Genomic DNA, 24,994 nt, shown 5'->3' with positions numbered 1-24,994 from the left:
GTCATAGTAATGCTTGAATGTTTTCACTTATATACACTGTCAGCTAGCACATTTGCTTATTTCCGATCTGACAAAGAAGGGCAACCTTCGAAAGCTAAATCAAGAAATGTATTAAGTTATGTCCAATAAAAAAAGGTATCGTCTTATTTTCTTTTCCATGTTTTATTTTGTTTGATTTCTATTGATAATCTCCATTTTGGAAAAAACTTTAAAAATAAATACGTTTAATGTGAAGGTATATCTATGGATGAAAATGTTTTACACGTGAACACTAAAAGAGCTAGTCGACCACTTAACTGTTCAAGAAGACCTTAAAAGCATTCTTACTCGACAAGGCTTATTCTACTGGCAACTCCCATGTTTAACCTCTCTGTTTTGTTGACTGTGCACGGTTATTCTCCGGATGCTATGCCCCTTACGTCCCCCCCCCCCCCCCCCCCCCCCCGTGTTATCCCATGTTCCTTCCCCTCATGTCATAATCCGTTAACTGTGCCGTCTCTGTCCTGTATTGTTTCCTTATGAATTAATGTAAGCCACATTGCGCCTGCTCTTGCGGGAAAATGTGGAGTACAAATGCACCAAAATAAATAAATAAATAAATATGCGTTATAAAACTATGAAAAAGGAATTGGATGGATGATGAGAGCATTGGTGAGCTCTCTCTCTCTCTATGGCTTATTACTCTTTAATGGTCCCCTTATTTTAAAAATATAGTTTAAAAACGAGATGGCCTGCTACTTTAGTTATAATTTTTTTTTTTTTTTTTTTGGGGGGGGGGGGGGTTGATTGATCCTGGACTGCTGAGCAAACCCCTGTCTTGCTCTGGATTTCTGTTCTGAGCAAAATCTAAGGGGCCCTTTTACTAAGCCGCATAGGGGCCTATGCGAGCCCAATTCACGGCAATTTGGAGTTGCCGCCCAGCTACCGCGTGGCCCTCGCGGTAATTTCATTTTTGACGTGCGCCCGTTACGCACACCAGAAAAATATATATTTTTTTAATTTTCTGGCGTGCAGCAGAAACTGGGCAGTTGTCGTCATTCTACGTGCGTAAACAATTACCGCACGGTTAACGCGTCAGACCTTACCGCTAAGTCAATGGCTGGTGGTAAGGTCTCAGACCCAAAATGGACACGCGCCAATTTTTTTTATTTTGCCACACATCCATTTTCAGCAAATATTTTTAAAAGGCTTTTTTTTTTACAGGCGCGCTAAAAAATGGATCTGCACGCGTCTACACTAGCGCAGCCCATTTTTCAGCGCACCTTAGTAAAAAGACCCCTATCTGGCTGCTACTTTAGTTATGAATTTGGGGGTTATCTTTTTGATTGATCTTGGACTGTTGAGCAAACCCCTGTGCTTTGAGTTTCTGTTTTGAGCAAAATCTAAATAAAATAAATATTGTAAAAACGTTGTGATTTGTATTTCTAAGAAATTAACAGCAGTATATATAAAAAAAAGTGCATATTTTTCACATGGCTCACTTCATGCCTGCAAAGCCTTATTTTTATACTTTGCTTTCTGCATAAATCCTAGCAAGGCATGAACTCATCAAATTTATAAACATTACAGTTACAACCATTTGGTATGTGTGTATTTCTAATTTGAGCTGATTGATCTTCAAATGAAACATGTTTTATTGTCATTATGGTGTAAAGTTGCATAAATAATGTAGTTCATTCAAAAAAAAAAAAAGGCCCTAAGAACTGATTAGAAGAAACAACTTAAGATATACTGACAGTCTTCAAATAAAATCAAAAGAAAACATGGCATAATCAGAACTGTGTAAATATAAGAAGATAAAAGCTGGGAACCTATATTGTTAAGATTATTGCCACAAGCATGAAATGTCATATCGCTTTTGAAAATGAAGCACTTGATCAGCAATGTTAAGCTGACAAAAGGCAGAGCATGACCTATAGCCCATGGGGGTTACGCTTTTTGAGACATTTTCAGAGCGTCTGTTGCAGAATAAATGATACGCCTCAAGGTTTCAGTCACAGCTATGCACGGTAATACAGTTCACTGAGCAAGGAATTAAGTTACATTAGACATCAGAAGCAGAATTATGCTTAATGACAAATACATAATTCTCTAATAACAAGAGGAAAATTGCTGTTATTTGAAGTCGGAGGGGGGGGAGGGGGTTATACAGATTAAAACCAGTGATTTTATTTCAGGCTAAAAGTGTATAATAAATCTCCCGATAGAAATGATTTCCGCATTTTTACTATCCAGCTTGATTTTCTTAGCACCTTTGGGTTTTCCAGGCCATGCAGCCAAACATTTCATATCACTTCAGGATTCCCTATTTCCACAAATTATAGGGACACGGCTGCCCTTTTCAGACAAAAAAAAAATAAAAAAAAAAAGACACAGGTCAGGAAACACACAAAAGCTGACAAGCCTACTGAATAAAAACACAAAATAAAAGACCTTATTAAGCTGTCATCAGTGGGTAAGTATATGCAAACAACAGACCCCTCCTGCATTAATCCATTCAGTAAGGCTTGTCTCTGACAACCACTGCTAAGAAAAGAATTTAGCAACAATGTTACTCTGCATTCAGAAGGTAATATGTTACAGGTTTCCTTCAGTGCAGCTCACTAATGCTATGACAAGTGCAAACACTAAGCTTCAAATTTTGATTTTTTTTTTATCACAACTTTTGTAATATTTATAATCCACAACCTAACTAATTTCCGTAAGGCACTAAAGACACATCTCTTTAACATGGCATACCATAATAACTTATAACTGGTACTGTATTTCACCATCATTTGCTTAACATCAGATTTACTCTCTTCCTACACTGTATTACTTAATTTTATTATGCAATCCATGTTCAATATGTGATTCCATTTGTTTATTTTTGTACCTTGGGTATATTTTCTTCCTTTCTATTCGACTGTTATTTAATACTCATGTTCCAGTTATATTACCAATTGTATATGTATTCTGACACAAGTCATGTCGGAAAAATTGAAAGCCACATTGAGCCTGCAAATAGGTGGGAAAATGTGGGATACAAGTGTAACAAATAAATAAATAAAATATTTATGTTTTCTCTTGTTACACGAGTGCAACTGAAGAGTGCACGTGAAACATTTCAAGGAAGAAAAGGAATTATGCCGATTCATAAAGGGATCCCTTTTACTAAGGAGCGCTGAAAAATGGCTTGCGGTAGTGTAGGCGCGGGTTTTGGGCACACGCCGATCCATCTTTCAGCGCACCTATAAAAAAAAAAAAAAGGCCTTTTTTAAAATTTTTGCTGAAAATGGACAAGCAGCAAAATCAAAATTACCGGGCGTCCATTTTGGGTCTGCGACCTTACCGCCAGCCATTGACCTAGCGGTAAAGTCTCACGCGGTAACTGGGCAGTAATGACCCTACGTGCATCAAATGCCACTTGGCGCGTGTCTGATATGCACGTCCGAAAATAAACATTATTTTTCAGTCACGCATATCGGATGCGCACCAAAAATGAAATTACTGCATGCCGTAAATCCATTTTGGTGCTTGTTGGGCATTCGTAGAACCTTATGCAGCTTAGTAAAAAGGTCCCCAAGTTTAATTCCTTAAATTACATATTTTTTGAACTTGAGAAACTTCTTGAATTTATTTCCAGTAAAGAGTAGAATTGTTAACCCTGAAAGTACTATTATGCATCGGCTGCGGTCAAAGAAGATGTCTTCTGCTTTTCTTGAAAAATAATTAATGTAATTAAATTTTCTTTGATCTTGGATATTATTGTGGAATTAAAAAATATTCTTCTTTATGATACTGTTAATTACTGTATTTTTTAGAATTTCTTATATTTGTGTTTATTTGTAGCATTTGTATCCCACATTCTCCCACCAATTTGCAGGCTCAATGTGGCTTACATTTGCCGTAATGGCAGTTGCCATTTCCGGGTAACAGAATTACAAGTGGTAACGCGTTAATTTGCAAACATTCATGGTAACATACATGTACCATAACATACGTGGAACAGATCATGGTATAGATATATATCATGTGCATATACATGGTAAGGAAGAATACATTATGCATGAATGTAAATGATAAAAACTATAAATAAACAAGTTTAAAAAAAAAGGCCCCTAAGCTTCAAATTTTGATTTTTTTTTTATCACAACTTTTGTAACATTTATGTTTTCTCTTGTTACACGAGTGCATCAAAAGAGTGCACGTGAAACATTTCAAGGAAATGCCTCGTTAGGAAGACAAGAAAGTAAAGTTGAAAATCATTTTCTTGCGGAACACTTGGTTTCCAGAATAACTTATTGAAAGGGAAAAAACAGCCACTCGCAGATCTAAATTTGTGAATACCAAGGTTATGTCTAACTTTTTTTTTTGGTTCTGTTATGCCTATAAAATCTTCAAGCAAACATTATTGCTGCACTCTACTACTACTACTATTAAACATTTCTATAGCGCTACTGGCTCAGGGAGTCTATTCCAGGCATAGGGAGCAGCGAGATAGAAGGAACGGAGCCGGGAGTTAGCAGTGGGGGGAGAAGGGGGACCCTCCTTACTGCTAAGGGCGGTACCTCTGTAAGAAAGAAAAAAAAAGTTAATTCTAGCTGCAGACATGTCTTTCTGTTTGACAAATGACGCGATTACTTAAGTAACCTTCATTTCCCATGTAAATTTAAACTTGTATTGCAATGAAAAGTATATCGTTTAGTTTAATAGTTTAAAGAAAAGGTTAACTAAAAGGCTGGCTGACAAGGTCAGGGGCAAACTAAGTTCTGGCTGCCTTCGGAAACATATGGAAAATACAAAGCAGGCAGGGGAATGTTCGTGTATGAAGTTCTGCACCTCCTCAGACCCCGACAAATGTGTCCTAGTTTTTAGGGCAAATATCTGACTGCAACAATTTAGCATCGCTTCCCTATTCCTTTTACAAAGATATTTTATGGTGAATTTGTCAAACTGGCTATTGGATGATCAATCACTGAGTTTTCGAAAGGGATGTAAAATGGAATTTATCACAATAATGTACACACTAAGGAGAAGGGGGTCCTTTTTACTAAGTTGCGTTGAAAAATAGCCTGCAGTGGTGCAGGTGCATGTTTCAGGCGTGCGCAGATCCATTTTCAGCATGCCTGCAAAAAATTGCCTCTTTTTTAATTTTTGCCGAAAATGGACGTGTGCCAATTTTGACCTAGCAGTAAAGACTCATGTGGTAACCAAGCGGTAATGACCTACGCGTGTTAAATGCCACTTGGCGCACGTATGATACGCACGTCCGAAAATAAAAATTGTTTTTTTGGACACACGTATCGGATGTGCGCCAAAAATGAAATTACAGCAAGAGCCACACGGTAGCTGGGTGGTAAATCCATTTTGGCGCCCGTTGGGTGCGTGTAGACGCTTACGCGACTTAGTAAAAGGGCCCCTAGATTCTATAAATGGTGCCGAGAAATTGGCACCGAAATATTTAAGGGCTGAGCAGTATTCTAGAATAGTGGCTGAGGGGTAAATTTTATGAGTAGTGCCAAAAAATCAGCACCGATAATGTGTCATGCTTAGCGTGATTCTATTCTATGCATCCTTTACAGAATCATGCTTAGCACTAAGCTGCACCTAACTGTAAGCGCCTGCAATTAGTTCTGCTATAAGGCAGCCTAGATACTGGCACCTACGTTATGCACACTTAGGTGTGATTCTGTATCAATGCACATAAAATCCGGGAATGCCCCAGGAATGACCCTAACCACACCGCCAAATTGTTATGTGCAATAAGATTTAGGCACAATTCATTATAGTACCTTTCTACTCTCATCTCTCCCTACACTCCTCCCCGGGAACTCCGTTCACTGGGTAAATCTTATCTGACACCTTCTCCTCCACTGCTAACTCCAGACTCCCGTTCCTTTTATCTTGCTGCACCGTATGCCTGGAATAGACTTCCTGAGCCGGTACGTCAAGCTCCATCTCTGGCCGTCTTCAAATCTAAGCTAAAAGCCCACCTTTTTGATGCTGCTTTTAACTCCTAACCCTTATGCACTTGTTCAGAACCCTTATTTTATCATCCACACTTTAATATTCCCCTATCTCTTGTTTGTCCTGTTTGTATGTCCTAATTAGACTGTAAGCTCTGTCGAGCAGGGACTGTCTCTTCATGTTTTCAAGTGTACAGTGCTGCGTACGTCTAGTAGCGCTTTAGAAATGATAAGTAGTAGTAGTAGTATATTTGCCTAAATCCTAATTATTGCCAATTAGTGCTAATAATTGAGTGTTATCTCCCAATTATCAGTGCTGATTAGCTTGCTGTTCAATTAAGTTTGTGTGCACTCCAGTGGTGTTGCTATGGGGGGACTTGGGGGCATGGAACCCCCAATTGAATCAGTGAACGTGATCCAATTTGCAGTGACATTAAGGGAGGCAGGGTGCAAAGAACAGTGCTGGAGGAAGTCTTCAGTTGGTGGGGGTATGGAGCCCCCCCCAGCCAAGGTATGTGGGGTTGCAGCAAGGTGGGGGTTGCGACAGGGTGGCGGGCCATACTGTGTCCTCCCACTTTGGGCTCCGGATTCCCCCAAAATGTTGAAGTCTGGCTACACCCACTGTGCACTCTTTATAGAATCACAGTAAGCATGTCTTTAATCGGCACTGATTCTTCAGGTCCAATATATAGAACTTGGCCTGAAAAATCCATGCAGAAAAAATTACTAGATGTATTCTCTAAAGTAATCCTAAATTTTATAGAAGAGGCTTAAATTTCCATGCGATATATAGAATATGCCAAGCGGCTCACCACAAGACCAAATTTGGTCGCATCCATTTAGGCCACATTTTACTTGGTGTAATTCCCAACGCCTAAATTAAGCACAGAGTGGGTGTATTCTATAATAATGTGCATGGAATTTAGAAACACCCATTTCCCGCCCGTGGCCATGCCCCCTTTTCAACTATAGAAGCATGACGACAGATAAAAGGCCACATGACCCATCCAGTCTGCCCATCCTCTGTAACCCTTAATTCTTCATGTTCCTAAGTGATCCCACATGCTTATCCTATGGCTTTTTAAATTCTGGAACAGTCCTCAACTCTACACCTCCACCACGACTTCCCTATGAGGAAAGGTTAAAGCAGTTAGGGCTCTTCAGCTTGGAGAAAAGGCAGCTGAAGGGAGATATGATAGAGGTCTATAAAATAACAACTGGAGTTGAACTGGTAGATGTGAAGCGTCTGTTCATGCTTTCCAAAAATACTAGGACTAGGGGGCAAGCGATGAAGCTACAATGTAGTAAATTTAAAACGAATCAGAGAAAATTTGTCTTCACTCAACGTGTAATTAAACTCTGGAATTCGTTGCCAGAGAATGTGGTAAAGGCGGTTAGCTTAGCGGAGTTTAAAAAAAGGTTTGGATGGCTTCCTAAAGGAAAAGACCTTTATTAAATGGACTTGGGGAAAATCCACTATTTCTGGGATAAGCAGTATTAAAAGTTTTGTACATTTTTGGGATCTTGCCGGGTATCTGTGACCTGGATTGGCCACTGTTGGAAACAGGATGCTGGGCTCGATGGACCTTTGGTCTTTCCCACCGGGAGGCCATTCTCATTTTCCCCCCCAAACCCACCTCCCCGCTCCCCCCGTTTTCTATTTCTGTTGATGGCTCTCTCATTCTCCCTGTCTCCTCAGCTCGAAACCTTGGGGTCATCTTTGACTCTTCTCTCTCCTTCTCTGCTCATATCCAGCAGACCGCCAAGACCTGTCGTTTCTTTCTTTACAACATCCGTAAAATCCGCCCCTTTCTTTCCGAGCACTCTACCAAAACCCTCATCCATACCCTTGTCACCTCTCGTTTAGACTACTGCAATCTGCTTCTTGCTGGCCTCCCACTTAGTCACCTCTCCCCCCTCCAGTCGGTTCAAAACTCTGCTGCCCGTCTCATCTTCCGCCAGGGTCGCTTTACTCATACTACCCCTCTCCTCAAGACCCTTCACTGGCTCCCTATCCGTTTTCGCATCCTGTTCAAACTTCTTCTACTAACCTATAAATGTATTCACTCTGCTGCTCCCCAGTATCTCTCCACACTTGTCCTTCCCTACACCCCTTCCCGTGCACTCCGCTCCATGGATAAATCCTTCTTATCTGTTCCCTTCTCCACTACTGCCAACTCCAGACTTCGTGCCTTCTGTCTCGCTGCACCCTACGCCTGGAATAAACTTCCTGAGCCCCTACGTCTTGCCCCATCCTTGGCCACCTTTAAAACTAGACTGAAAGCCCACCTCTTTAACATTGCCTTTGACTCGTAACCACTTGTAACCACTCGCCTCCACCTACCCTCCTCTCTTCCTTCCCGTCCACATTAATTGATTTGATTACTTTATTTATTTTTTGTCTATTAGATTGTAAGCTCTTTGAGCAGGGACTGTCTTTCTTCTATGTTTGTGCAGCGCTGCGTATGCCTTGTAGCGCTATAGAAATGCTAAATAGTAGTAGTAGTAGTAGTAATTCCATGCCTCCACCACCCTTTCTGTGAAATAATACTTCCTTAGGTTACTCCTAAGCCTATTCCCTCTTAACTGTGTCATATGCTCCCTCATTCCAGAGCTCTCCTTCATTTGAAAAAGGCTCTCTTCCTGTACATGTGACTTAGAATTTAGGTGCAGCATGTTAAAGAATACATTTAGCAAGTTGTGCGCATAAATCTCAATTAATGCCAATCAGTGCTAATTGCTTAACCTCCACTTAGCGCTAATTAGCTAGTTAACCAATTAAGTAATGTGCATTGTTATAGAATATGCTCCAGTTTCCATGTGGAATTTCAGGCGCCATATACAGAATCCGGGGTTAAGTGAATAATTATGCCTGCTGAAAGCAGGGGAAAATACTGGTGCCTAAGGAGGTCCTTTACTAAGAAGCGGTAAGTCCAACACAGGTTTACCGTTCACGAAACCGGAAGTACCGCTGGGCTACTGCAGCTGCCCGGTGGTTGTTCCCACCCCCCAGATCGCACCATTTCTGGCACAACAAAAATATTTTAATTTTTGTTGTGCCGGTGATAATCAGGCAGTGTCACATGCTTGCCCAGTTACCGCTGGGTTAGCTCAGAAGCCCTTACCACCATCTCAATGGGTGCTGGTAAGTGCTCTCCCCCTGCCCCCCCGAAATGGCCATGTTTTACTTTCTGCCTTTTACCCACTGCAGTAAAAGTGGGCCTCAGCATGTGTCAAAAAAAACATGGGCCAATGCCAGCACAGGCCCCCTTTTTGTGGCAGCTTAGTTAAGTCCTGATTGTTACAGAATAAATTCTGTGAATACCTCCTCCCCAACAGAACACCCCCCCCTCCCCCCCCCCCGGCCAAACCCCTTTGAATTTACTCACCATAGAATTTCTGCATGTATTGTTATGGAATAGAATAAGTGTGTAAATTCCAAAACACAGCAGCCAGGCTGATATTTGGTAAAACACGATTCGAAAATGCTAAACCCCTCTGAGAAAATACGTTCTTTGATTAGGAGCCAATGCAGTTTATCTTCAAAATCTGCACACTGGTCCACAAAATTATCTACGGCGAAGTCCCAGGATACATGACAGACCTCATAGATCTACCAACCAGAAACAGATCATCAAGAACATACCTAAACCTCCACTACCCAAACTGCAAAGGACTCAAATATAAAGCAACCTACGCATCCAGCTTCTCCTATATAAGCACAAAAGTATGGAACGCACTGCCGAAAGCTGTGAAAACAATCTATGACCATCTAAACTTCAGGAAATCACTAAAAACCAACCTGTTCAAAAAGGCTTACCCTACCGACCCAACATAAATGCCTACACCCTGCAACACCGCAAACCAATGATCGTACTGGACAATATACAACCTTCCCTCTCTTCGACCCCCATGGTGCCTAAACACACCTACCTTATTCGACCACAACATAACCTTGTATTTGTTTCTCTAACCGGACTTGGCGAACGCCTTTACGGTACTATGTAAGCCACATTGAGCCTGCAAATAGGTGGGAAAATGTGGGATACAAATGTAACAAATAAATAAAATTAACTCCAATTAATACCAGTAATTGTTACAGCAATTATTGGTGCTGATTGGCTCATTAACCAATTACTTTGCACACGCACATTTGTGTCAACTTGCACATGCAAATTTAGGGCCCTGTTTACTAAGCCATATTAGAGGCCCATTAACATTTTTAACGCGCGTTAACCATGTACACACCTACAATATCCCTATAGGCCCACTGGCTGGCTGATTTTCAGAAGGGTAAATTATTCAGCCTAAAAAGTTCAGCGTAAAATTTGAAAAGAATTTCCAAGGGTTTTTCTACTACTACTTATTTCTATAGCACTACTAGACATACGCAGCGCTGTACACTTGAACATGAAGAGACAGTCCCTGCTCGACAGAGCTTACAATCTAATTAGGACAAATAACAGGACAAATAAGGGATAAGGACAAAGGGTAGCAAGATTCCGGAATCTGAAAGAGTAGCAAGATCCTGTGCGGAATCCTAAAGAGTAGCAACATTCCAGAACCCAAAGAATAGCAAGATTCCAGAATCCTAAAGACTATTACTTATTTCTATAGTGCTACTAGACGTACGCAGCGCTGTACACTTGAACACGATGAGACAGTCCCTGCTCCGCAGAGCTTTTCTAGTTGGTGTCGTCCCCGTTTTCAAAGAAGTCATTAGAAGCATAGAATTTACACATGCTTTGAGTAGCTTGAATCTACCTCCACACATTACAGTGAAAAGAGGGCAGATGACTAACATCCTCCAGATTCCCTTCCATTCACAAAAAAGGCATTCATTTGGAGAAGGAGGGGGTCCTAGTTTAACTATGACATTTTCTGTTGAAACTCTTCCACTAAACAGCATTTGTGACCTGCCGAGTAAAAAGGTACCAAAAGTGGGGTAAGTGATTTATTGATGCCACAAAATAGAGGGATATCAACTGTATAATCCTGCCAAAGATCAACCTCAGGTATGGACTATTTACATATTTAAAAAATGAGAGAGTTATCAATAAAAAAGTAATTAACTCCATAAATCACAAACCCACTTTAGGTACCTGCAGGGACTTTTTCTAATTTTTTGTTTTTGCTATAAAACGTGAAAAACATCAAAGATGTGAAAACAATTGCCTAGTCCCATTCTACTCTCCCTATAGTTCACAAAACTTTCAAAAATGAATGTTGCTCCTCCAAACGTTTACAGCCTTTAACTCTGATTTGTAACCTTTTCGCTCAGTGGGTCAGATTTTCAGATGCAAAACCTCCACCCAACCTTCATTCCTATTTATTCTGCCACATTTAAAATGTTTTTTTTCCTTTAGCACTTTCGAAATATTGCAATTTTCAAATACCTATTCTTTTTCTAAAAAGAAGACAAATATAATATACTAATACGGAACAAATCAAATCTATAAAAGGTACAATTATCACAGAATAATTTACGGTAAGAGAATCAGAATTCTAAATGTAAGCTTTCATTGTCCATGCAAGGCATTCTCGATAGTACCCCACAATCACCCAAGTTGAGAACTGGGGTCTTTTACTAACGCTTGGCTCAAGTTACCTGCAGCAGGGCCCATTTTATTCCTATGGGCCCTGCTGTAGATAATTCGAGCTAAGCTTTAGTAAAAAAAAACAAAAAACCCTCAGTTCTATGTGGCTCATATAAAATTATGCAGAAATACAAACAAGAGGTCAAGGATGCACGACAAGGCAGTGAGCAAATAGAATTGTGGATTCAAGATTAGGGGAGGGGATCTTTTAAGAAAATGTCCCCTAAGGGACCACAATGTACTAATCTGCAAGTGGGTTCAAAGCACAGGGCTAGAAAAATAGAAGTTTTCACGTGTTACCCACCCGTTTAATAAAATATGCAAACCAGATTCACAGCAAAACGTTTGCAGTAACATGGATACAAAGTCACAGACTTTATCACAATGAAGCTTACTATGCCTTCCTGTGGCAACAAAGTTAAATTTTCAGGGAAAACTCATTTCCACAATTGTCTGCACAAAATTTTGTGCAACGTGGCAGGAACACTTTCACAAAGCCCAGAACAGGTACGTCGGCTTCCTAGTTTAAAAATTCTAGGTAGCACAATATCTTAAAAGGAAACACGCAAATTAGTTAGAAAAGCACAAATCTGTATTAGGGGAGGGAACATTTAACTATGCAAATTCTGAAACTACCATGAAAGAGCTGAAGACTGGGGTGGCCCACACTGGATAAGAAAGGAAACTTAGCAGTGGGGAAATGTCCCTGTTTAAAGTTACAGCTGTGCTGTTTTTGCAGTGATGGTGAGGTAATTGCCAGAATTAATTCATGGTAACTGCAGAACCTCTTCGGTAACTGTGGGAAGGGCGTTTCCCGGCATTTTTCCAGTGCAGTTAAGCCCCGGTGCTCAAAACTCCAGTTCTGCTCTGAATAACGGGCCCAAATCTTCTCAAACATATCTCAATCTTCACCTCCCCAATTGCAAAGGTCTCAAATACAAAACCTACTTCGCATCCAACTTCTCCGTTATAGATGCATCCGAACGAACATCTACCCTTCCGAAAGCTGCTGAAAACATACCTCTTCAAACAAGCCTATCCAAACGACCCAACTTAATTCACGAACCTAATCCACACCACTAATATTAACCATAACTCATTCCTCCCCCCCCCCCCCCACATCTCTTCCTCTTATCCTTCTCTATACAATTGTGTTATCTACATGATACTTTGTACCCATACATTGTGTTATCTCTGTGTTATTTTTGTACCCATACCTTGTAAGCCGCACTGAACCTGCTATCGAGCGGGAAAGAGCGGGGTATAAATGCTACAAATAAATAAATAAATAACGCTGTAAAATACTGCCAGAACAGCGCAGAAAAACAACGCTCTAATGCTCAACACAAATCAGATGCAAATATAGGCATTGAGCATTAGGGAGTTCAGCGGGAGGATTGTGATTGGTGCATGTGCAGAAGAGATCCGCATTAAGCTTGGCTCCTGTTTTCCGTGGCCTAAATATAAGTGGTTTTAATTTTTTTTCAGCTTGGATGCTTCTAATTAGATGCAGGAAACAGAAGCCAATGTGTGCTTTCACTGGGCATTTTTATTTTATTTTTTTGTTAGTATGGATGTTTTAAATTTAGACACAGGAAAGCGACACCAATGTGTGGGGTCTGCTTTTTTTCACAACCGGCGCTTAAGAGATTGCATGGGCTTCCTTCTGCTTCCGAGAGCAATTGAAAACCTGCACATTTTTACAGAAAGAAGCATGAGGATCAAAAGAAATCTTCTCCTTCAACACCCTAACCCTTGCTCCGACCTGGCACTATATTTTGCAGCGGTAGGGCAGTTTTGTTTCCTGCACTCTTTTCTGAGCGTTGGGGAGAAGTACAAAATGACCTCATTAACATGAGCTTGACTACATTTGCATGCTAGACCTCTCTGAACATTCTGTGCAGGTAAATGTGGGCGCTAGTATGGAGCTAATGGCCTCTAGTGCCCGCATTTACATTTCAGCTTTAGGGCCTTAATGCAGAGAAAACAAAACATTGCTCTGTCATGTTAAGTAGCATTGAATCTTGCAGCTCTTTAGGATTCCGGAATCTTGCTGCTCTTTGGGATTCCGGAACCTTGCTGCTCTTTGGGATTCTGCCAGGTACTTGTGACCTGGATTGACCACTGTTAGAAGCAGGATACTGGGCTAGATGGACCATTGGTCTGATCCAGCATGGCTATTCGTATGTTATATTATGTATTTAGCTATACTTCTTGAGGTTGCCTTAATTGCTCTTTACTGTGATCCACATTAACAGTTAACATAGTGGCAATGACCTTGACCTTAACTATAGTTGCATTCATTCCCTGCCCTCTTCCATGTTAGCTGTTTTAGGCACCTCACAACACTAAAGCATTGTGCTGTTCACGTGAGGTAACTCCCACTTTACACAGCTTAGTGAACTGGCCCCATAACATCTTTGCCCCACAACTTTGGAGGTTCATTGTATTTTGCCGAGCCTTAAAGCTGCCCATTCTATAGAAGTCAGATTTTCAAAACGATGATACACCCAATGGAAAATTACCCTTCCTTTGCCCTTCTACTTTCTGCTCTGTTGTCCCACGGCCATCGGAACACATACGCAAACCTGTGTGCAGGTTTGGTGCTTGTTGCATCGGTTGTGTAGTCAAGGCTGGATGGGGAGAGGGGATTCAGGTACACAGCTGGAACACTTGGTGTTCTTCTGCAACTCTATATTTGGCTTCCTGTGTTGCCAAACAGACCTCTGTGTTAACAGATGCTTTCTTCGCTCTGGGATAACATCTAAGAAGGGATGCACTGCTGTTCTTGGGGCTTAATCAAATCATCGCTCTTTCAGCCTTCCACACTCCTTGCTCACACCCTTTTCTATGTCTCTGACCCTAAACAGAATGGAGGAGATTCTATATAGGGTGCCTAAAAAAAAAAATAGCACTGACTAAGCATATTCTATAATTTTTTTTGTTACATTTGTACCCCGCGCTTTCCCACTCATGGCAGGCTCAATGCGGCTTACATGGGGCAATGGAGGGTTAAGTGACTTGCCCAGAGTCCCACTAGCAACATTCCATGTAGAAGTCAGCCCTTGCAGATCACAAATGTGGCCTCGCAGGCTTCTGCGAGTCTGACGTCCTGCACATACGTGCAGGACGTCAGACTCACAGAAACAGAAGCCTGCGCAGCCTACTACATGGAATGTTGCTAGTGGAATAGCAACATTCCATGTAGAATGTCCAATAGTAGCAACATTCCATGTAGAATCTCCAATAGTATCTATTTTATTTTTGTTACATTTGTACCCCTCGCTTTCCCACTCATGGCAGGCTCAATGCGGCTTACATGGGACAACGGAGGGTTAAGTGACTTGCCCAGAGTCACAAGGAGCTGCCTGTGCCTGAAGTGGGAATCGAACTCAGTTCCTCAGGACCAAAGTCCACCACCCTAACCACTAGGCCTCTCCTCCACTGTTGCTACTATTTGAGATTCCACTAGCAACATTCCATGTAGAAGTCGGCCCTTGCAGATCACCAATGTGGCCGCGCAGGCTTCTGCTTCTGTGAGTCTGACGTCCTGCATGTCCGTGCAGGACGTCAGACTCACAGAAACAGAAGCCTGCGCAGCCTTCTACATGGAATGTTGCTAGTGGAATAGCAACATTCCATGTAGAATCTCCAATAGTATCTATTTTATTTTTGTTACATTTGTACCCCTCGCTTTCCCACTCATGGCAGGCTCAATGCGGCTTACATGGGACAACGGAGGGTTAAGTGACTTGCCCAGAGTCACAAGGAGCTGCCTGTGCCTGAAGTGGGAATCGAACTCAGTTCCTCAGGACCAAAGTCCACCACCCTAACCACTAGGCCACTCCTCCACTCACAACATTAAAGCATTGTGCTTTTCGCGTGCGATAACTCCCACTTTACACAGCTTAGTGAACTGGCCCCATAACATCTTTGCCCCACAACTTAGTTCATCCATTTACAACGACGAAAACTTGGGGTAAATCCCTGCGTGTAGATTTAGGCACACTAAGCCAAATTCTATAACTAGGTGTGTAAATTTTAGAACGCCCACGAAACACCTATTTCCCCGCCTATAACCACCCCCCCTTTTTGCTTGTGCACACAAGAAGTCCGGCGCACTTTGTTTAGTGAGTTGTGCACCTAAATTCTAATCAGTGCCAATTAGTGCTCATTAGCTTGTTAAATTATGCGCATTGTTACAGAATCTGCGCCGATTTCAGTGCCGATCTTTAGGAACACTATATAGAATCCGGAGGAATGGGACCAATGCCAAAGGCTCACAGTACAGTCTTCATTCCTCTGCAAAATTAGTGCCACAAAAACGCCGTGGCATTCTCTAAATCAATTAGCATGCAAATTACTGCCTCTTAAAATCACAGCTGATTAATGTCAACTCTCCTGTCCCTGCCTGAGTGGTGATTAGCCCAAGCACTGACAGGAAGGGTTAACATTTGTTTTTTTAAATGCCAAAGGCATGCATCTGCACCTTACCTTCATCCCCAAACTGACAGCTCTTTTCATCACTCCCTCCCCCCCTCCAAAAAAAAGCATATCCATATCCCTGCTTTCTAGCAGTACCCACACTGCCACCTCATGACCAATCCCCTCTTCCTAATATTAAAAAAAGATGCCCTGGTGATCTAGTGGTCTCCTGGCCTCTGCCTCCCTCCCACTCAAATTCCCTGATAGTAGCCCTCTTCCTCCTCAGTTCCTAAAAACTCCCTGGTAGGATAGTAAGTCATTCAGTCACCTACCCTGCGACTCAAAGCACTAACCCCCGCCCCCCTGAACCTCAAACTAGGCAGGAGCGATTCCCATTTGTCCTTGCCTCAGTCACCGTCATCTTCAAAATGATAGTGCCCTGCCCACTCGATGCACCATTCAGGTCCGGTTTACCATATTAGGGAGAAATTCCCTCTCAGTCAACCCTTCTAGTGAGTTGGGTGGCAGAGCCGGTGGTGGGAGGCGGGGCTAGTGCTGAGCAGACTTCTACGGTCTGTGCCCTGAAAATGGCAGATACAAATCAAGGTCAGGTATACACAAAAAGTAGCACATACGAGTTCATCCTGTTGGGCAGACTGGATGGACCGTGCAGGTCTTTTTCTGCCGTCATCTACTATGTTACACTGATCCGGACGTGGTGAAATGTTTCCCCATTCACAATAGGTGTAAGAAACCTTTTTTTTTTTTGGCGTGGTTATGAATGCATTACGATCTGCAGTAATGGTTTCCATGTGAGTTAATACCAGCATTGAAATAATCTGAGCTTAGCTCAGATGATAAAATCCACAATGAAAGCAGGTTATAGCCACGGTAGTGCTTTGTGTATTGTTCCCAGTGAACCTTAGGGTGCAGCTGCTCACGCTTGTAATCAACTAGTCCACCCAGCCTTGCGCCTACTGGCTGTAAAGCCTAGCACATGCCAGCACAAAGTGGGAAATTTCTGGCACTGCAGAGGGAAAGGAAGCACCAATGATGGCCATCCTACACCTTCAGTGTGTGCTGCAGGCTTCAGGTGCGGGGGGGGGAGGTGGGGGGGGGGAGGTAGGGTTGTCCAGTTACATGCCACATTGAGAGGACAGCAAAGAGTTATAATCAGGGCTTTTTTTGAGGGGGTACTTGGGGGGTACTGAGTACCAGCACCTTTCCCATTGTCTGCTAAAATTGACCCACCGTCCCCAAGTTTTAATGAAAGAGCTCAGGTTCTACACACCAATTCTGCCTTGACATAGATTCTGTGACTGGTTATTGTGGGGTGGGTCCCTCAGTGATCACCCCAACCCCTGAAGGGTGGCCTGGCATTCGAGTACTGGCAACTTTTTCGCTAGAAAAAAAAACGCACTGGTTATAATTAATTATCGCTCTCATTCTCTCTATAAGCTCTATCAGCTCATTGGGGAGGGGGGAAGGGGATCCAACTCTCAGTTTACTGTGCATCATCTGTCTGTTACGATTTCATGCATAAGGAAATAGCCCAGGAATTCCCGGGGGGGGGGGGGGGGGGAACTTTTTTTTCAGTTTTCTTTCTTTAATGGTTAAGATACAAAGTCACTCTGCTGCTCCCCAGTATCTCTCCACACTCGTCCTTCCCTACACCCCTTCCCGTGCATTCCGCTCCATGGATAAATCCTTCTTATCTGTTCCCTTCTCCACTACTGCCAACTCCAGACTTCGCGCCTTCTGTCTCACTGCACCCTACGCCTGGAATAAACTTCCTGAGCCCCTACGTCTTGCCCCATTCTTGGCCACCTTTAAATCTAGACTGAAAGCCCACCTCTTTAACATTGCTTTTGACTCGTGACCACTTGTAACTACTCGCCTCCACCTACCCTCCTCTCCTCCTTCTTGTACACATTAATTGATTCGATTTGCTTGCTTTGTTTATTTTTTGTCTATTACATTGTAAGCTCTTTGAGCAGGGACTGTCTTTCTTCTATGTTTGTGCAGCGCTGCGTATGCCTTGTAGCGCTATAGAAATGCTAAATAGTAGTAGTAGTAGGCTTGGAGTCTAGTTTGAGGCTCAGCTACCAAGAACTGTCTCTCCCTCACCCTCAGTTAACCCACGAAGCACCGAGAGAAAGTAGTGCGGAAAATCATTAGCAAACGGAAGGATTATTGGGCTATTACATTTATTGCCCATTGTTTTATTCAATGAAAATGTATGTGCTGGGAGCGATGCCAGCAGTCTTGTGTGCTCAGCGTTGTGCGATAATACGAGCACCATGAAGACGCAATATACGTTATTTGATACTATAAATCATTGCCTTTTCCGGGGATAATATTAATTAACCTAAACTAATGGAAAGCAGCCTTTTTCTAGATACAAAAGAGAACGCACAGGCCTCCGGCTTCTTCCCCACTTTTCTTTCTTCCCGACATGAAAATGTGGGGTTTTAAACAGACCATTTAACTTTTAAGCCCAGGAACAAAAGTGCAGCATGAGAGCGACCATCAGGGGCACTGGATACAGAGTGACTGCAAAGCAATTAGTGCTTTGCTAAGTCCTCTGCTACAATAAATCAGTGACCCAAATCCCCCCTCTTTCCAAATCCCCCTCATTATTAAATCAGCTTTAATGAACATCCCTCCAACCCAAATGCATTTCCATTTTAATGGACCTGCACCTGCCTATCACAAAAGCTCTTCAGGAAGGAATGCATGAAACCCGAGCAATGCAGGGAAGGGGATGGCTGTATAAGTGACAAAGCACCCGGGAGGACTTGACCCCAGAAAAAAAAAACGATCTTGCAGCCCTTACAGAGGGAGATCGGACCACGGGAAGCCAGAATATGAATCCAGGCTTAAAACAACAAGACAGCCCTCCACCCAGGTCATTTTCCAGCACTCAAAAAACTCGTATGTCTTCTCCTACGCCATCAAACCTTTCAGCGTAGACCTGCCAAAACCCCTTCTTTATTTCACAAGGTTTTGCCCTCTGATTGCTGAAATGTTTTGCAGGATGTGACACATCTGGGGAGGGGGGGGGGGTGGAAGCGTGGGGAGAAGGGAAATCTAAATTAAAAGCTGAACACATTAACCCATGACTTGCAGTCTTTCAAATTTTATTTTTTTTTAAACTTGTCTCATTGTGAGCACCAGTCAGGCTTTCTAATGAATAGCTTTAAAAGAGAAGACATGAATTTAAACTATTGAATGAGAGGGTCAGCTGCAGGTTTACAGGAGCTTTCCTCGTCCTTCGGTACAGAAGTAAAACTTGCCGTTAAAACGAAGACACACAGAGTGTGATCCCATCCAGCTGCCGGTGAGGGATTCGCCAGAAGAGTGAATAGTGGGAAAATACTACATTTGATTAAAATGAATTGATATCTTCTTTTCATGTTGCACTGAATTTTTCAAGTGGAAAAAGTGGAAAATAAAATAGGTTTTATGTTTTAAATTGTTTTCTATTTGATCAATTTCTTTACTGTCATATCATAAAAATAATAAAAAGCAACCCCCCTCCCCCCAAAAAATACAGACAAAAACTAATCTCTCCGGGCTGGTACTAATTAGGATGAATGATCTGTTACAACTTCACAGGTTTCATACTGTATGACAGTGATCATTTCAAGTGCTACAAATTAATATCTTTAGAGAAAATGTGGCATGCTTTCTTTTGAGTTAGTAAATAAGAATATGGTATAGATTTTAAGAGAGGCTTATTTCTTATTTTAAACTACAACACAAGAGCCAACTTATTATTCTGTAGCCAGAATTATATTATATGGTACAGTTGCAAATATGCTATAACGTAGCTGGTTTGCACGACCCTTGATAACGCAAATTCACAACTCTGTCTTGCTTGCACGTTATTTCAGGCTTCAATTTCTTAGTGAAACTCAGCTGCTATCAAAATCCTGAAAATATCACTTCTGAAAACTCAATGCAAATTGCTCCTAGGGGAAACTGAAATTTCACTTCGGAGCTGAAATTTAAGCTGTTGTTCTCCCGGGCCCAGGGGAGCACAATATTGTGGAAAAGCCGCTTAAAAGGGTTAAGCTGCATCGATTCTGGATATATTTCAGCAGAGAGCTTCATGACATCATGCTAGTTTTGTGTCTTGATGCCTTCTCTTTTTTTAATGAAAATCAATCAGTTAAATACTTCATCTGTTCATTTCTGACAGCTGCGGACGGTGCTTATAGATACAAAATAACCTGCTTTTTCAAAAGAACTACACCTTGTGAAATTCATAGAATATGTTAATCTGACAAGTCAAGTCAGTTTGCAGGTTTGATACACAACACAGCAGGGCATAACCCAAATGAATGGGTTTTTTTTTCTCCCTTTGGCCTTTTCTGTGTCAGACAGAAACACATCTCCACTTACGTTCAAAGTTATTCCGCACCAAATGATTATCATTTCGGGGCTGGGAACATACATAATAGCATGTCTCATCCTGCTTACATATTACTTCTTCCTTTGTTGGAGATTCTGAGCTATTGACTGTTATTGACTTTACTTTAGACCTGAGTGACAGCTCGTTATAGCTTTTCAAAGCACAGTCTGCTACAAGTGAAAAGTGGATGGTGTATCTAGTAGCAGAGACAAGACTATTAGTAAAAATTTTGAGCGATGGTTTGGAAAGGGGTAAACCGATTTTCTTCCAGTACAAACCTTCCATGTGTTCTATGCGGGGATAGCGCTGGGCAGACTTATACGGTCTGTGCCCTGAAAAGTACAGGTACAAATCAAGGTATGGTATACACAAAAAGTAGCACATATGAGTTTATCTTGTTGGGCAGACTGGATGGACCGTGCAGGTCTTTTTCCTGCCGTCATCTACTATGTTACTATGTATGTGCCTGATTGCTCGAAAACGACGCATAATAAACCCAAATCAACAGAATAGACTAGGAAGCTCCCAAAACATAACTAAACATAATAACCAAATATTCAAACAAATATGCGTTCTGATTTAGATACTTTCTTTAAAGTAGTCGTCTTGTCAATTTTGAATCGGTGTTAAAGTAAAATATTAATAATAACAAAAAAAACTCTTCCACCATTACCGCTCAGTCCAGTCACCTGAAAGCTTTAGACACGGATTTCTCTTTTTCCGTTTAAGTTTAAAGTTTCATGGCACAACAAGAAAATTAGTGTGACTTTTAGTCTTTAAGTATTCCCGCTCTCTGTATTGTTAAGAGTGTCAACAATTAGTCAAGTCAGTATCTTTTTCCCAAATTATAGGTGAAACCTTGTATTCTACTAACAAATATATTAAGCTTCGCTCACCAAGATTCGGCAACAACATTTTGCTTAACTAAACTGAATTACCATAAAGAAATGATTTCTTAAGCTAAGCCTTATTTAAGAAGTGTTGATCGGAGATTATTCACCTTTCTTTGTTAATCAGCCACAATATTTATTCAAAGGAATACCTCCGGATAGCAGAAGGTTGTGGAGAATACAGTTTGGTCTAGGAAGAATCTTTTTGCCAGGCAAAACCGAAACATACAGGTTTGCAAAGGCTCTCTCTATATCGGAAAATTAAAAAAAATTGCACCGTTTGACTCCATTACTTTATCCGTTTTCATTGATCAAGAGGTGCCAAAGATTTTGTAGAATTACTACCATCTCCCTGGTTTCTTAAAAAAAAAAAATGAATAAGATTTCGCTTCTAGAAACCTACAAGTCCGTCCTAACTCTAGTTATTCTCGTCTTAACCCTAGTTATTCTCTTTCTATTCCTCCTTACCCAGGGCTGTTGCATTTCACACTTTTTAAACTGTGCTCGATGCTCTCCTCAGCTGAGCGATTTTAAAATGTTAGCCCTCTTACAGGGGAACAAGCCACGGGCTTCCCCCTAAAGCAAAGAAACAGCAGGGCAGCTAGGCCAAAGCCCAGCCCGCAGCTCAGATCCCTCCGGGCTTTGCCCTCGCCTACCCTGCAGCGCATTATTTCTCCTGGGCCAGATATCACAAGGACATTGTCCTCTTTTCCTGTCACCCTGACAGCTCCAGTTAAATCTGTCAGTATTAATTACCGAACTTCAAACAGCCCTGCAATACGTTAGATCTCTTTGTCCTGTATGTATATGCATGCACTCCGCAAACCCGAATCAGTTTAGTCTTGCAACCTACGCAGAGAGAACAGTGTGATAAAAGTTTTGTTTTATTTTGTCATTTTTTAAAAAAAATAATAGTTTTCTAGACTTGTGATATTCATAGAGTTTCAGAAAATGTTAACTAATGCAGACTTCTTGCTGTAAATTAATTACTCCTATGAAAAGAACACGGTATTCTCATACTTGGAGCGAAAAATTATCACATAACGATATTCAAACTGTTTACTTATCTGCAGTGTAACTATGTCTGTTACCAATTCTTAACCTTCAGCCCCATGAATAATAATTTTATTCAGAAACTGTCTCCAGAGTTCTCAAAACCACACATATCCTTATTTTATCATGTATAAGCATTACTGGCTGGAATATGTCCTGCTTCTATGAAAGACTAATTATCATATTTCATTTTACGCCTTTTTTAAATGGAAAAAAAACTATAGCAGTTTAAACAGCCCGCTTAAATTCGGATTTCCTCCACCTTCCAACTTTTTAATTGCAGTATAATCAGACACGTGGTGAAATGCAAGAAAACCCCATTCCTGCGTTTACCTGCAAGATGTTCGGGTGTTGCAGCCGCTGCAAAAGTATCATTTCTTTGACAAGCTTGTAGGAGGCCAGCCTGTAACAGTCCTCCACGGCCCCAAAGCGTTTCACGCAGTTCTCAATGTCGTGTCCCCCGAAGTCCACCGATTTCAGGGCCACGGCCACCGAGCCGTTTAAAACCACTTTATAAACCGCTTTCGTGTAGCCAGATCCTAAATAGCGCAAGTCCGTTACGTTGCCGATGTCCCTGCATCCCAGCCAAGGCGCCCTCAAAGCCAGGTCTATTCGAGATTTAGGGAGCGCGTTAGCCAAATCGCCCCGCTGCTGCTGCTCCTTGTGCAGATGTTCAGAGGAAGCCCACTGCGCCAGGTCCATGAGTCGCCTTTCCAGCGGTCTGACCAGCCTCTTTGCAGCCGACCCCGAAGCCCGATTCTCCCTGTAGCGCATCACCTCTTCGTACCTCTCGCGAAGCTGCCGCGCTAAGTCCAAGGCGCTGCCCGGAGTCTCCTCTTGCAAGTCCAGAGAGGGATCCAGCAAGGAGCGCGTGACCCCGTTTTGCTGCTGCTGCTCTCGCTGCTGGTGGTGATCGAAGCCAGGAATGAATAACAAATTGAGCAAAGTGCCCATGAAGAACGAGAAGCAGAAACCGGCAGCCACCGTCACCCTCCTCCGTCTCATTTCTGCCGCCTTTTCCTCCAAGAGCTCCCCAAGGCAGAACCCGTGCGGAGGATCCACTTTTTGTTCGAACTTTCTGCACCGCTGGCGCTAACCCGTATAAGGCAGATTAGCATGACACTTGCCTCCGTGTTTATAAGCTTCTGTACTCTGCATTAGCCGCTGCCAGACCTTAGCCCCGCCCCCAAAAGCCGCCGAGCCTCTGAGCTCGTGACGTTCTTTGACAGGGAGAGCCTTCTACCAGAGCCGCGGAGCACAGGGCGACCTGGGAAATGTAGTCTATTGGAAGGCTCGGTCGCAGCGCCGCGGCCGGCGGATGGCTTTAAGGAGAACTACAGATCGAGGCGCCTGCAAGATAAAGCGAGCTTGAAATGTGAAGCGCCTGGACGGACTCATCAGCCGCCTAACGGTGTCTTTTACTTACTAGTGAAGCAAATCTAGGGCTGGGGGGGGACCTCGGGAGTTAAAGCGTGCGGTTGATTATATGCAGTTGTTAATGGTGAATGAATGAAGAATGACGTGTCGTTCGTAGTTCACTCGTTTTTAGAAGAAAATGAACGGATGAATGAACACGATAAAAGACAAGAAAACTAATTAAAGTAGTTGGAATGAAACTGCATCACGAGTAAAGCGTTGGTTTGGTTAGTACCAAAATATATACGATGATGCCATTTGCTATCGAGAGTGCAAAACAGTAAATCGTGTTTCATTAGAATGAATGACTAAACGCATTTAGACGGCGTATTAAAAATAGCTCAAGGAAGTCTCACGAGCCACCTCTCTTGCACTGCGATTCACAGCTAAATTTCGACGGAGCGCTAAGAGTTTTCACGTGGGCTGATGGTGTTTCCATCATGCCCTCTTCTTCTCCTGACTGCTTAATTAATACACGGGGGGGGGGGGGGGGTATTGCTAGCTCTTGATCTAAAATGGGTAAAAGGGACGTAACTGTTGCCTTGCCCTAAATCTACAATTCACGGTCGCAACATGGGGTAACCCTTGCCCTACTAGACATGTGAATTGCAGCACTAATGACATGGTTATCCATCAAAATCACATTATGATGCCGTTTGCAACTAATTAACAGATAGAATCACAGCAGCGACTTCACAGCAAATGAACATCTACAACAAAAAGCAATAAAGGGTCTAAAGAGAATTCCAAACCGAGGGGCTGATGCACAAAGCATTACTGTGGCTTTAATCCAGTTTTATCTCGGGTTTTACTGGTCCCAACAATGCTCAAATGGTTTAATATTGTAGACAACATTAGCGTACATTAAAAATGCATATTTTAAATCTAAAGTTTGTAACTGCCTTTTTAGCAACATGTAAGCCACATTGAACCTGCCATACGGTGGGAAAATGTGGGCTACAAATACAATGAATAAATAAAATAAATATTAATGTGGTCATTATGTAGTCAGTGGGCCTGATAAAAGAAAACAAAAGTTATCATGCACTTTGTGTGTGTGTGTGTGGAAACTTTTTGTCAAGTCTGGGGTAGTGTAGAAGATTTGGTTGAGTGGAGTGGGTGTCTAGTGGCATCCCTTCTCTTCCTCGAACCTGACTACCCTGCCCCTCTCCCATGGGTAATAAAAAAAAAAGTTTCCCATGTGCTATAGTGATTCCTCTCCTGAAGGTCTACTGGCACCCCTTCTCC

At 42.2% G+C, this 24,994-nt stretch overlaps 1 protein-coding gene across 1 annotated transcript in view; it reads right to left on the bottom strand.

The window, feature by feature from the left end:
- Nucleotides 1–23,414, bottom strand: part of PKDCC (protein kinase domain containing, cytoplasmic) — a 126,745-nt gene extending 103,331 nt beyond the window's left edge. Inside the window, exon 1 of the mRNA XM_030194609.1 lies at nt 22,664–23,414. Within this exon, the coding sequence (XP_030050469.1) occupies nt 22,664–23,335 (672 nt within the window). The 5' untranslated portion in view covers nt 23,336–23,414. The remainder of the gene's footprint in view (nt 1–22,663) is intronic.
- Nucleotides 23,415–24,994: the final 1,580 nt, after the last annotated feature.

This window comes from Microcaecilia unicolor, chromosome 3 (assembly GCF_901765095.1).
Source record: "Microcaecilia unicolor chromosome 3, aMicUni1.1, whole genome shotgun sequence".
Classification (NCBI taxonomy): Eukaryota; Metazoa; Chordata; class Amphibia; order Gymnophiona; family Siphonopidae; genus Microcaecilia; species Microcaecilia unicolor.
This window is presented reverse-complemented; position numbering and strand designations above follow the sequence as displayed.